The sequence below is a fragment of the Phlebotomus papatasi genome, chromosome 2 (assembly GCF_024763615.1).
Source record: "Phlebotomus papatasi isolate M1 chromosome 2, Ppap_2.1, whole genome shotgun sequence".
In the NCBI taxonomy this organism is placed as follows: Eukaryota; Metazoa; Arthropoda; class Insecta; order Diptera; family Psychodidae; genus Phlebotomus; species Phlebotomus papatasi.
The window spans coordinates 20720998-20736207 of record NC_077223.1 but is presented as its reverse complement, the minus strand read 5'-3'; the positions used below and the strand labels follow the sequence as shown (position 1 = coordinate 20736207).

The 15210-nt window shown below is 40.7% G+C and overlaps 1 protein-coding gene across 1 annotated transcript in view; it reads right to left on the bottom strand.

Moving 5' to 3' along the window:
- The window catches only part of LOC129803081 (fat-like cadherin-related tumor suppressor homolog), a 336090-nt gene that overhangs the window by 201475 nt on the left and 119405 nt on the right, over positions 1–15210 (bottom strand). The window contains exon 3 of the mRNA XM_055849423.1: positions 10661–11527. Within this exon, the coding sequence (XP_055705398.1) occupies positions 10661–11494 (834 nt within the window). The 5' untranslated portion in view covers positions 11495–11527. The remainder of the gene's footprint in view (positions 1–10660; positions 11528–15210) is intronic.

Here is a 15210-nt window from a genome sequence, read left to right as displayed (position 1 = left end):
GAAAACTAAAGGGCAGCAGCGCAGGGAACAGCGACGCAAGGCCAGGGCAAAGAAAGAAAAGGAGGCGGCAGATGGCGTCCCTGGAAAAACAGCCCCCAAGGGTTTGGATGCTGAGAAGCAAACGGCCGTTAAAAAAACGGCTGCAAGCCAATCGGCCTCCACCAATGGGGGTGTCCCCTCCAAAACAACCCTCGGGAGTGTAGCGGCTGAGAAGCAGACGGCTGCGAAAAAAGCGGCTGAAAGCCAATCGGCCTCCACTAAAGGGGGTATGAATAAACCTGGAAGTAAGGCCAAAGATGCTGGGGGAGGAATCCCACGCATCGGGGCGGAATCCACCCCTGGGAAACGGCAGAGGAACCTGGACTCTTCTACTCCGGAATGCCCAAAAAAGAAGGTGTGCCAAAAACAGACACCCCCTCAAAGAAATGCCGCCGAGAGGGTTGCTGAAAATCTTAGGGTGGCAATCATCAACACTGGCACTACTGCCGGGATCTCAGACAACTTATCTGAGAGAATCCTCTCTCATCTGAGAGGGAGATTGAGAGCAGAGCTGAGCCGCGGCGCTAGTCCGAGGTTCTCGGGCTTTAGGCTGGACGCGGGTGCACTGCGCATACTGTGCTATGACGCTGTGGCCCGTGACTGGCTTGTTCGGGAAACCTCGGCTATACCGATGCCATCTGGGTACAATCTTCGGGTGGTTAATCAAGCCGAGCTGAGAAGAATGAGGATCACCCTCTTCGTCCCGGCTCCGGTTGAAAATCCGAGCGTTGTGCTTGCTCTGATAGCAGCACAAAATGGGCTGGATACGACGCGCTGGACAGTGATCCGAGCGGAGCATAGGGATGGAGGTCAGCTGATCTTTATCAGTATTGATGAAGAATCGGCTGAGATTATCCGTGGGAATGGTGGCCGGATCTTTTACGACTTCGGCTTACTCAGGGTAAGGATCCCCAAAGTCCCAGAAAGCGGCCATGAAGCCGAAGATTTATAATTTTCTTAAATCAATAAATAAATATGAACCAAACAAATAAAGTTGTTTGTATTCAAGCAAACTTGCACCACAGCCGCGCAGCCATGTCTTGTCTGGATGAGAAGCTGGCTGTGGCGCAGGCTTGCATCGGATTGTTCCAAGAACCCTGGACGGTCCGCAACAAGGTTAAAGGGGTTGGTACTAGGCACGGCAACTTATATTTTAGTAGCCGTGGGAATGAAAAGGTTAGGACATGCGTTTATGTCTCTAAAGACATCAACGCCATGTACCTCTCTCAATACTCCACAGGAGATCTAGTGGCGGTAAAGGTAAGAATAGAGACGGCTCAAGGTGGAAGGGAGCTGGTTTTAGCCTCTGCCTATCTGCCATATGACGCAACTGAGCCGCCTCCATCACGAGAGTTGGCGGATCTTGTTGCGGCGTGTGGGAGGAACTCATGGGAGCTCCTCGTGGGGGCTGACGCTAATGCTCACCATATTGCATGGGGTAGCACTGGCGTTAATGCACGCGGGGAGTCTCTTCTGGGGTTCATCTGCGCGAACCAATTAGAAATTATAAATGTTGGTGACAGTCCCACTTTCGTCGACAGACGCAGGAGGGAGGTCATTGACATTACACTAGGTACGGAACTCGCGGCTGAGCTAACCACTGGTTGGCATGTGTCGGATTGTCTGACTATGTCTGATCATAGGAGGATTTACTTCGACATCTCGGCCCCGACCAATAGCCCTAAATCATTCCGCAACCCTCGCAGAACGAACTGGTTAGTATTTAACCGGTCCCTTTCTGAGGGCTGGCGAGAGGATGGGCGGGTTCCTAAAGACGCTGAGAGCATTGAAGTTTCAGTGGAAAAACTGAACTCGGCTTTGCTCACGGCGTACGAAAAAGCCTGTCCATTGACAATAAACCTAGATAATAGGAAAGGTAAATCTTTACCTAAGGAACTCTGCCTATTGAAACAGAGAACGAGAAAATCAATTAACAGGGCCCAAAATACGATGCTAGACCGCGACTGGGAGGAAGCGGCTGCTCGTAAAAGGGAATATAAAAAGGCATTAAGGAAATGGAAAAGGGAGAACTGGAGAGAATTTTGTAGTCAAATCACGGCTGTTAAAGATGCGGCTAGGATTAAAAAAGTTCTATCCAAGGATCCATCTGAGCGGCTAAGCGTGTTAAGGGGGCCCAGTGGAATCTATACTGATTCTGCGGATCAAGTCACACGCCTGCTGCTGGAAACACATTTTCCAAACTGTCAAATAGACGGTGTGGAACCAATACCAATACAACAAGCGTTGTATTCGGGGAGTCAAAGCGATTGGGGTAAGGCCTCTGAGATTGTCACATCGGAAGGGGTGGCTTGGGCGATCAGTAGCTTTTCACCCTATAAGACGGCAGGCACGGATGGTATCTTTCCGGCTTTGCTTCAGCAAGCTGTCGAGACCATTACTGTGCCGCTCGTGAACCTTTTTAGGGCGTGCCTCGCCACTGGGTATATACCACAATTATGGAGGCGAGCACGAGTAGTATTTATACCAAAACCAGGTAAAAGCAACTACGAGGATCCTAAGTCCTTCAGACCAATTAGTCTGACATCGTTCTTGCTTAAAACCCTGGAAAAACTCTGCGATAGATATATTAGGAGTCGGATTCTTACGAAGAATCCTCTGAGTCCTATGCAATATGCCTATCAAAGAGGCAAATCAACAGAATCGGCTCTCCATCAACTGGTAAGCCGTATTGAAAAATCGCTTTGCGATAAGGAAATAGCTCTTGTCGCCTTTTTGGACATTGAGGGAGCCTTTGATAAGGTAAACTCTGCAGTCCTAATACAGGCGATGAGTGAGTTTAGGCTAGGTCATACCCTAGGAAGATTTGCCACCAGTCTAGTTAGAGACCGAATGGTGGAGGCGGAGGTGCACGGTGCACACCTTTCAGCAGCTGTGAGTAGCGGCTGTCCTCAAGGTGGTGTACTGTCTCCCCTCCTGTGGTCCATGGTAGTCAACAGCTTACTGGTCCAATTAAATTCAGCAAACTTCTACACTCAAGGTTATGCTGATGACGTCTGCATTGTCATACGGGGTAAATTCCCATCTACACTGTGTGATCTTATGCAGAGAGCACTAAACATCGTTGAAGAATGGTGTGGCACCCGCGGTCTGAAGGTTAATCCCGAAAAGACCGGCCTCATTGCTTTCACGAAGAGATACAAGCTGGAGGGGTATAAGGCACCCAAATTCTTTGGGAAAGATCTTACCCTTCAGAAAGAAGTAAAATACCTTGGTATTATACTTGACCAGAGACTCACTTGGAAGAGACACCTGGAAGGCCGTATTACTTCGGCCACTAGATCGTTCTTCTCTTGTCGACGTCTATTCGGCAGATCTTGGGGTCTATCGCCGAAAGTTACACTATGGATGTATCAAGCCATAGTTAGACCTCTGATCTCATATGGAGCTGTGGTGTGGTGGCCTAGAGTCGAATTTAAAAATTCGGCTCAGGCGCTACAGCGGCTTCAGAGATTAGCTTGTCTTGCAATTACAGGATCCATCCGGACAGCCCCTACGGCTGCACTGGAGATCTTATTAAACTTGCCTCCGCTTCCGCTTTTTATAAAGGCTGAGGCGGGTATGGCAGCATTTAGACTGCGATCAGCAGGTACATGGAAGGTCGGGTGTCATCCAGTGGGACATGGTAGGATCATGGACGAACTGGTAAGAAGGCACCCTGACCTTCTAATGAGGGACGATTTCCATCTGGAGGAAAGACAACCTCAAAAGAACCTGAAACCTATAATTCGCACGAGGGCTGAGTGGAGGGAGCGCGTGGAGGACACAATTGAACCCGACGCGCTGGCTCTCTTCACTGACGGCTCACGAGTGGACGGCTCCTCAGGCGCTGGATACCATTGTCCGGATCTCGGAATTGACGAGTCGGTGCCCCTCGGCCGGTATACCACCGTATTCCAGGCCGAGGTCACAGCAATCCTAATGGGGATACGGCACCTGACCGAATTCGAGGTCTCTGGCAGGAAAATCAACATATTCTCTGATAGCAGAGCGGCCATACTGTCCATATCAGGACACAATTCCCGCTCCTCGCTAGTGCTCGAGTGCCAGAGAATGTTAGAGACGCTCTCACTGAAATGTGAGATCACTCTACATTGGGTACCTGGGCACAGCGGCGTTGCGGGTAATGAGGAGGCAGACCGCCTCGCGGCGGCAGGAGCGAAGGCTGAATTCATCGGCCCCGAACCTGCCGTTGGAATGTCCTCCAAAATGAGAAAAACCATCATTAAGGAGGACTTACTCACGCAACACCAAGCAGTCTGGACAGCTACAGATAACTGTCGAGTTTCCAGACTGTTCATGCCACAAGTGGACAAGAAAAAGACGGAGTACCTTGTGGGTAGCAACCGCTGTAAAGCGCGGCAGGTAGCTAACCTTCTTACCGGACACTGTCTAAATAAACACCTCAACAGACTGGGCGTACAGTGTAGCCCAATCTGTAGAGGATGCAACAATGCTGAGGAAACAGTCCTACATTATGTTTGTGACTGTCCCAGCCTTTATAACACCAGACGAGTACTGCTGGGTAAGGCGGTTCTCGGCTGGAATGACCTATCACAACTAAAGCCGGCCTGTCTAATGGAATTCGTCCGTAAGACCGGCTGGATTGATACATAATACCCTAACAAGGGACAACCACGAAAGGGGATGCATAATGGGCCCAAACGGAGGCCTGGATGCAGCGGACGGATTGGCGAGGACGCGATGCTCGAGGAGGGTGGAAGCTACTGCTGAGGTTGAGGCTGGAGCCTTATGCGGCTACTGCTGAGGTTGCGGCTGGAGCTGGGAGAGGAGCTGAGAGCATGGATGGACGCCACCGGCTGCCCCCGTGATCTATCTAAGCTAATTCAAAACCTGCTTCAAATGGAAATTTTTCGCTACTCCAAATGAAAACGTCATTGTTTTCATGATAAATACAGTAGTAAATTATTACACTTAGGGGAAACTGGGGCACCACCAAACACGGGGTAGCACCAAACATTAGTTTTTATTTCTAAACTCATAATTTAGTTAATTTTACTCCAAATAAAGCGAAAATAAATTCATATTCACAAATTCTAATTTGTTAATTTCTCAGAAAAATTAAAAGTGTACCTTTTCACCATCGAATTTTTCATCGATCGACCATGTTTTCCAATGAAAAACATAATGAAGTGACTGTTGTTTATTCGTTTTGTTTAATATTTATGTCATATTTCTGGCTAATTTTGGTTAAATTAAGTGCTAATCTTTATTGTTAACGGTACGTGAAGTTTTCAAATGAAATAATTACCTATTTCGTGAACAAAAAGGGTTTTTCTGAAGTGTCTGCAAATGCTTCAATAGGAAACCACGGAAATATGATTTTTTTGGAGAGATTTTTCTGTTGTTTTAGATGGGAAAGGAGAAACTACCAGGAATAAGAACGATTCCTGCACTGAGGAGCAACTCCAACAAGGTTTTGAAAGCCTTTCGTCGCGGTTTCACTTACACTGTTTGTCTCCAATTAGAAACTTTCCCTTGTCTCCATTTGGATTAATTTGTTTCCAATAGAAGCATTTTACGTTCGCGTATTTTTCTTGTATTTAAGAAGTTTTCAAATTATATCTAAAGAATTTTCACTAAACAGTAACATTCTAGAAGAGTCAAGGAGCAAATTTATGTAATTCTCTTCAGAAAAAAATATGAACTTAATGTGTTGAATCTTCTGTCAAAGTTAAAGCGTCTGTAAATGGTTCTGAATTAGGACATTTACCCTACTATTTTTTTTTAGCAATTTTCTGTTCTCAAATGCTTCTGCATTTTCGACTCTTCTTGTATTTCTTTAATCTCTGAAAATTGTCGAGACACGAACTAACACAAAGAAAAGTCGATAATGCATAAATGTTTGAAAACAGTAAAAGTTCTAAAAGAAAGCGATTATTCCTCAATGGAATAGCACCATAAGGAATCAGTGGGGCACTTTTGAATGTGGGGTAGCTTTGAAATTGGGATTTTTCTCCTATGTTTAAATGAAACTGAGCTATATGATAATGTAATTTAGCTTCTTAATATGTTTATGCAGGTAAATTATATCACGATAAGGCTCAATTTTATTTAAAAATATATTAAAAATCCCAATTTCAAAGCTGCCCCACATTCAAAGGTGCCCCAGTTCCCCCTATTCCATATTTTAATTCAACTAAGAATTGTTAGTGAAAGAATCCACTGAGAGAAATCCGAAAAAGTTAAAATAACATTCCGGAAATGTTAATTTTACCCTTTTTAGGTGTATTATAGGTTAAAGTTACCCTTTTTCATGTTAATTTTACCCTTAAGAAGGTGTAAAATTAACATTAAAAAATGTTGATATATTTTTACACCTAAAAAGTGTCAAAGTTATGAGAAAAGAAAGTTAATGGAACCCCCGTTTTTTTCTCAGTGTCCCAATTAACATAAGCTCAAACAATGTTTTTCTTTAAACTTTTCCGGTAATATTAAACCTCAAGCCTAAACCAAACTTCCCTGAAATCGCAAAACAGAAGCACTACCTAACCTTATACGCACACATCAAGTGCATAAATTTTTAAACTTACATGGTGTTCTTGACTTTACTTTTGCCATTTTTCCCGAACAATCATAAGACTTTGGAGGTTTTCTTTTACTTTCCATCAGCACCATGTGCTTTCTCACACGCAAAACTTTTCCCCGTCCCAAGCTTATACCTTCTGTTGCCATTGTAAATTAATTGAAACAAACATAAGCTTGAAAATTTTACTCATCCCTCCTTCCGGTGAATATTTCATAACGGCGGATGTTATGAAATCGCAAAAACGAGCAAAAAATATCATATCGAATTATTGAAAATGGTAATTGGAATTAATTGAAGATTCCCCTGGGAAATTGCAAAAAGCTCCTTAGCAAATATTAAATGAAAAATCTCTTTCAACGGTAAAGATCTTTGGTGGAATAAAATTGAAAAAAAAAACACTGCCTCATTCATTATTCCCTATTATGTGAACCGTGGGGTAACTAATAGGCTTCCAGGAATTTAACGACACTTTTTATAGATTGGTAATTGCTTTCCTGATGGAAAATAGAGTAACAATATCGATAAGATACTTCTGAAGAGTATTATCGGTGAATTGAATAAAAGGCTACATTTATGGATTATTTTTTTCACTAGGTGAATGATTAGGATCTATTTCAACTTAAATAGTTCTGATTAGAGAAGTCAGAAAGACACTTTGTTTAACAAAAAAAGGTCAGCTACCACAAACTAAAATCAATCGAAATTCATAATAATTTCGGTTATTTTTTTCAAATTTCAATGTTTCAGATTTAAAAAAAAGTGTTATAATTTTTAAATTTAAGAATAAAGTGTTCCTGTTTTAGGAACTTCAGTTCTAACTATATTAAATAGTGATTTCTTCATTTTTTGTCCTACATAAAACTATTACTAAACCGATTTAAACTGTTATAACTGTTATAAAATCTGGATTCAAAATTTCCTATATACAGTTCTGGTTAATTTTGTCAAACTTGATAATTTTCCAAGGCCAATTAATCAATTTTATGATCAACCTATCTTAGAAAGATACTGAAGGAACTTGTGAACCGGTTCAAATCGGTTGCAAATGGTGAAAAAATTAATGAAGTAAATTAAAAAAAATCCTGAAGACAATGCTAAAATACGTTGGCAGAAACGCTTAAGTTTGACTTGTGGATTTTCTCTCTTGATTCCTTCTTAATATTCTTTTCTTTATGACAAATGTCGCGAAATGTATTTAATTCACAAAATTTGCTCTTTACAATTAAGTCTTTCGTCCTAAGAGTGCTTCCGAAGTAAATCCACTTGAATCCATCCATCATCAAAGAAAAATCTACCACGGGAGTTTAATTCTCTTAAGTGCTCCACAAAGGAAGCATTTTACCCTGAAAAATGGATCAAAGAGCGACACTACCTCATAAAAGAGAGTATCAGAAGTAGTGTATTCCTATCTCAATCTAATCTAGATTAAGAACAAGTCAAATAGAAAGTTCATGAAGAAAATAAATTGAAAGAACGGCAGTAAGTATTGACAAAAAAGGGAGCACTGAGAAGAAAAAGAGGCTATGATTAACTTTTTTCGTCATAACTTTAACACTTTTCGGGTGTAAAAACATATCAACATTTTTTAATGTTAATTTTACACATTTTGAGGGTAAAATCAACATGAAAAAAGGGTAACTTTCACCCCTAATACACCTAAAAAGGGTAATATTTACACCGATTTCGGATAAATACTGTAGAGTAAAATTAACATTTTCGGAATGTTATTTTAACTTTTTCGGATTTCTCTTCAGTGAGGAAGCATTCCATCAAAGAAAGCTTTGCAGAAAGCTCGAACTCGTTACATCGATTATGTTCACAAAAACATCGTTTTCACGAATTTCCTAATCTTATTCTTAAATTTCTAAATCAGTTTGCAATAAACATTATTTTAACATATACGTTTCGAGTTTTCGCTTGAACTTTTTCTAATTAGCTCGGTCACGATAAGTCGGCGGGAGCCACAACCTAATACCCAGGCCCTAGAAACACTTACGACTTAAGCCGAGAGATGGCTTAACGTAATTATAATCAATATAACGATCAGATTACATTACGATTAGTTTCTGACTAATCCGTCTCTCGACTTAAGCCGATTTTAATCAAATCATTATTTTATTTATAAATATGTTAAGCCATCACTGAGCTTAAGTCGTAAGTGTGTCTAGGGAATAGCGTTTATAACCCAATGTAACAACCTGTTAAGTTTAAAAATGAATAAAAATATAAACATGCATTTAACTGTAATTTTGAACACCTTGCTTGCAATTTTGGACACTTTGCTTGTAATTATGGACAGCTGATATTCTGTAATAGGATTTTGAGAATCAAAACAAATGCTGAATACATTATTCACTAAATATTCGAAGAAAATTCCATAACATTAGTCAATTTATTTGTAGTGTCCAAATTCACCCTCAAAATGTCCAAAATTACAATCTGTCCCAAATTGCAAACACTTCTCCTAAAAATCCTCAAAGTACTCTAGATTTGCCTAATTACGAAAATATTTCGTCAAAGACCAGAAATTCCAAATTAATTTGTCTGAAATTTCAAATTTTACCTTACGAGATATCCTAAAAATCCTTTTCAAATTGCCCTTCTTTCATGTGCTCCGACTTACTCAGCGAGCATCAAAGAACATATGTATTTGTAGTTAAATTCTGCTAACCTTAAAACGACACTCATGGTAGTTCCATTTCCATATATCGTCGGTTCCGAAGAAGACTATTCCAGAAGACTAAGTCCAAAATGTAAACTTTACAGGAAAGAGGTTTAAAATTTGACAGCTAAAATTTATTTTCATTAATTTCACTGCAATTAGTATACTTTCAGCTTTTGAAACTATTTTATCATACTTACGCATTGAATATCTTCCAGTTAACACTACTTTTAAATTAATTATAGCAAAATTGTGGGCAAAAAACTCAATAATTGGGCATGCAGATTTTAAGTTTTTTTCTTGTAACTTTTGCACGAATATCTTAATCAACATAAAATTTTGTGGAAATATAGATCTAAGGTTTCTGCATCCAATGATACCATCTTTTTATACTATTGTAAGTAGATTTACAATAGTCTTCTTCGGAACCGACGATATTTGGTTAGCACTTTTTGTTCGAGAACTGCTAATCGGTCAGCATAATTTTGCTGATCGACTCATCGAAAATATGCTGAAAACTCTGCTTGTTTTAGCTACATATGCTCGTTTAATCTGTTTCTTAAATAACATTTTTTCCGAAAATTTAATAAAAGTGTTATACAAATATATTTCACTACCGATTCAAACGGATTCAGACTTATTTGAGATTTCAATGCCTTTCACATAAATTCGTACATGTCCAAAACTATTGGGAAAATCGATTTGTAGTACTTGTATAATATTTCATCTTGTTAAACTGTTATAAAGACTGTTATACGCAAGGGGGAAACAACTGACCAAAATTTCATATCGTAGAATCAATATTCACAAAATATTCACAGTGTTTTATATAAGAAGAAAATATTCGAAGTATTCGAATATTTCACTAAATATTCGTGATATTCGCAATATTCAGGAATATTCGCTATATTCGCAATATTCAGGAATTATTCGTGATATTCGCAATATTCAGGAATTATTCGCGATATTCGCGATATTCACGATGTTTATGAAATATTCGCAATATTCACGAAAAAATGCCGATATTCGCAATATTCACGTTGGTAGATGTTCTAGACTCGCGAGTTGTTTTTCCCTTGGTTATACGCCACTAACTCATACGGATGAAAAATCGTTCTGGACAATTTGTGAGATTATTTTCGAGATGGCCCAAAAAAATTTAAAAGGAAAAGAGTTCTCCGAAAACCCCAAGTCACTATGATTAACCGTTTGACTTCTACCTTTTCTCATAGGTATACGAACGAAAAGGGTAACGTAATTTATTAATAAATTATCGGACTCGCAAATTATCGGAAGTTTGAGGTGGAAATTTCAAAGCATCAAAAAAAATCAATGAGTTATGTATATTGCAATTTCCGCGGACTTCGAACAACAAAAGGGGTGATACTGACCTGTTTTACTTTGATGTGAACTCTGGCTTTGCTGGCACGAGAAACTGACGCTCGAGTGTTGAAGCTGCCACCTCTGTCGGTGGCAATTACGATGACTTCATGAAAGGACCTCTCCGCAAAATTAAGTGGTCGCGTCAACGATATAACACCACTTGTAGGATGCACAGCGAATTGTTCGTTGGCCAGGGGATCCAGGAGACTATAGTAGATTTCCCCGTTTATCCCCAAATCAGCATCTTCAGCCACAACACGGACAATGCTGCGATGCAGCGGACAATCCTCGGTCACTGTGGCTGAGTATTCGGTGGGATAGAAAAGCGGATTGAGATCATTTGTATCGAGTACTCGGATGTGCACACGTGTGTCATCCTCATAGATTGCCTTGGATGACAGAGCTCGCCTATCCAGGCGTTGCGTCACTGTCACCCGAACATCGAGGATGTACTCATCTGTCTTTTCCCTATTCAGCACCACATTGCCCGTACGAGTTCTCAGCGTGAGGAATGCAAAATCCCCCACAATCCGCTCCTCCACCTTAAACACCTTCTCCTTATCCCCACCAACTATTCGGTACTTGACCTCATGACCCACCACCCAATGCACCCCCATTCGTGCCTCATCTGTCGGTTGCTGCACATACGTCCGACTGGCACTGTTCTCCGGAATGGATACATTGTACAGCGTGTGGGTGAATTTAAATAGCTGCACACCGTCCTGGACGAGGTGCCGGGAATGCTGAAAGAATGCATCATGCGCCCTCACAGCCCCAAGCACCGTCAGGCAGAAAATTGCCATCCATTGCGATGGCAAATGGTGGCCCCGCAAAGGGCTCATTTCCACTAATGACTATCTCATCATTTCACCCATCTGCAAATAAAACAGAATATTGTCACTCTCATTATGTGAAAAACATTCTGTTTTTTTTTTTCAACTTTCCAACACTCCTCTTAATGGCAATTTGCATAATAATTATCCAAATATAGCATCTTCTGACTTCATCTAATTACTAAGAGGAATACACAAAATCTTCTCCTGATTAAATGATGAATTATGCAAGATATGTCATTTTTCATATCAGAACTTCTATAAAGACATTTTGACATTAGTCTGCATCCCAAGGAACATATTTAAAACTGAAAAATAAAGGAAAAACTAAGCATAGGGTAAGTGTGCCAAATTCCGGCCAGCTTGCAATTCCGGCCACCTTTTTTGTTCCTCGAATTTCCATGAACTTTTAGATTTAGATTTTACATACTCTAGAGATTATACAATGCAAAAGAATAACAAAAAATGTAGATTCGACAAACGAGATGACGTGAAAAAGATATTGGAAGAGTTCCCGAAAAATTCTTTTGCTTGGATATCTGTATTATTTTTCCTATGCACTGGTTCACAATTGATTTTGTAAGCCCAGATGGGGCTCACCTAAAATAGAATTACCAATTTCTAGAGGGAGAATGGGGAACTGAGGTTTGCCACCCTTATTTCAACTTCCTGAGAGTGACTGTCCACGGCGACTGATGATCACTCACTGAAGTACTGATGTTAATTGCCATAAGCAACAAGAGCACCATATAGCAACCTTCAGCACCCGCCTTGGGATGGTAGGGGTTGGGCATGTTAAAGGAATAAGGAATTGGGATTGGTGGGTTGCAGCCGTCGACGAGGGTTGACATGTGTCGAATAGGCCGCACGCTCTACAATTCGGCCAATCCTGACGAAGCTGCCGTCCCTTGGCAGCGTGGTGAATAGTAGGAGCCCCCAGGTCAGGACCGTATGCTACCAACCTGCTCCTTTAGCCCATAACACCACAACACCAATGAATGCAGTATACCAGGAAGGGAATTAACCTTTAAGTTCCGTGTTACATAGAGCGCTCGAATCCATTTATCACCATGGATCGAATGATTAAGCAAGCTTAATCTCACAGTCCTTTCAACTCACTAGGCGCTGTGACCTGGTCTTTCACTAACCAGACATGGAGGCCCCGCAAGAAGCTACAACATGGGAACGTGTTATAGCTACTCGCTTCATTTGTAGGGGTGACACTCCCCGGACTCAATGATTGAGAAAGTGCCCGTGAGAAGCGCGAGCCAACAGAGTAACTGTTTGGGCAAATCACATTCTTTGACGTGGACATCCTAGAGATATGGAGATCGCCTAAAATGCCCGTGAAGAGCCAAAAACCCACAGCACCTGTTGGAGCCAATCACTGTATTGGGAGTGGACACTTCCGCACATCACTGGTCAAAGACCTACATTCCGCGTAGGTTAGGCTAGCCTCTTACACACTGCGCATTTTCTCCTAGGTAATTCCACACACGGACATCCTGTCTCCACCCGAGACCTGTCCTCTGCATTCTTCTAACGCCTTGCCAGACTGCAGTGACGAATCCCATCGTCTATGACTCTACTCTGTACTTCAAATGGGCCACATTTCCTCTGCAGAAGTTCGTTTGACCGGTACCGGTTTTCCATATATCCATGAGATTTCCTCATCCATCATGCTTTTCTTTCGACCTCAATCATTCCTCTAATATCAAATTCCTCGTTGCTATACTGACTGAATTTGCTTGATCCAACCAGAAATATCCATGTAAAAGCCTGCCAATAGTGTGACCTATTGGGAACAATACGTCTTTGAAGTGAACAACTTCAGTGATTTCTAATCACAAATTCTTTGTCCGCGATTATCTTCAGCATCCAGAATGCTAGATCTGCCCCATGCCTTTGTACTCCGTGAAACTCCTGTCGCATGTTAACTTGATATCTTCAGTGTTTAGTGTTGTCGACTCTTTCATTTAATCTTTTCTGTTGTAGTCCATTTCTCTGATAAGAATCCTTTAACGGTCCTACTGGTTATATTTCTCTTGTCTTGCATTCGAATTAGATGTCATCCGTGTAGTAGAAGTTCGCTGTATTGTAGAATGTGCTCTCTGTCGAATACTGATCCTGTTGGTTTCCAATGTGAAGTCTTCCTTTTCTCCTTCTGGAACTAACTCGGTGTGTTCGGCGCTTTCGGTCCCTGTTCCCTAACTTTGGGATGTAGTGATTGTATGCATCATACACCTGGCCAGATTCTGTCCGCTTTGTTGCAATAGGATCGTACCTCTGGAACTAGGAATTTGATCATACCACTATCCCATGATTACCGTTTTCGTCATGCGAATCTTTTACCGATCGTGTGCTTTAGAGTTTATAACGTATCGCTCCTATTCTTCGAATATATTCCTGAATACCGTTTCCTACTTATAATATTAAATAGCCTGTCATTGATAAGTTGAGATTTATAATCCCTTCGCAGTCTTGTGTAGCATAATACTATACGTGATGCTATCATTTTAATTTAGTATTAGTGGTCATGTAGTTCCAACAAGAGTCGTCTTGATTCAGAGTCCTGATTCTCGCGTAATTTTGGTATCTATCATGGTGTGAAATATGCTTCAACTTGAAATTTTCAAATGCTCGAACTCTACGAGAGAGTACTTTCCATCATCTTTAATTTCTGTCTCAATACCTAATCTTCTTCCAATCAATTCTACTTGCTCGGATAAAATCCGTTGAGTCCAGCCTTTCTGTACTCCTGCCTTTCTGTTTCTTTTTTCTGGTATTTCACGAAATATGTTCCATTATATTCGTTTACTCCTTTCATACGTAACTGTAAAATCTTGTAAGAGTTTCCTTTACTAGTTTTTCCATAAATACTGTTGAAGATTCCATTGTTTTCTTGATGCCGTTCCCTTATGTCCAGAGCACAACAACCCTTGTCCCGCAAACATGCCTTCGAAATCTCATATGAGAGTGAGAGAGACGAACATACCTAGATCTCACTCGTTCTCATTGAAACATCAGAAGCACGCCTACAAAACAAAAGTTAGTTTGCGTGGGAAATTATTCTACATAATGTTGGCTTTAGACCTCCGAACGTATACGTTGTGGTAGTTGGTTCATGTCTAATTCTATTATGATCTTGTCCGCACTATGTCTATATACACAATATGACGTTGTCTAAAAATTTTCACAATTATGATTTCTTTTTCCATAGTACCCATATGTGTCATCTATCTCGTGTTATAGTAACGACTGTTATTACTTCGTACAACATCTTCCTTAAAACCTCATCGTATGTGTGAAACCCTTACACACAGCATACTATTTCTTCATACTCCTATTAGATTGATTAGATTCCATGAAATTTGTTTATTTCATACACAGCGCCATCTATTTGCGAATCTGTGCGATACTACTTTCAACTCAAAGTTTTGAATATTTCAACCGTCAACCTAAATGAATATGTTGTCCTACTTTCTACCTGTGCACTTTCGACAGCTGAAAAAGGTTTTTCCCTCATTATCCCGTGATCCTAAAAATGTGTACCTTTAATATGATTCGATTTCTGAATACTAAAAATATTGATCCCATAAAGTGTAATACAATATCACTGATTCACAGATTTGAAATTCTTAACACCGAATCTTGAATTAACGCGTTTATTTTGAACTAGACTTTACTTTCCATTTACTAAATTCTAGTGAATTACAACATGCGAT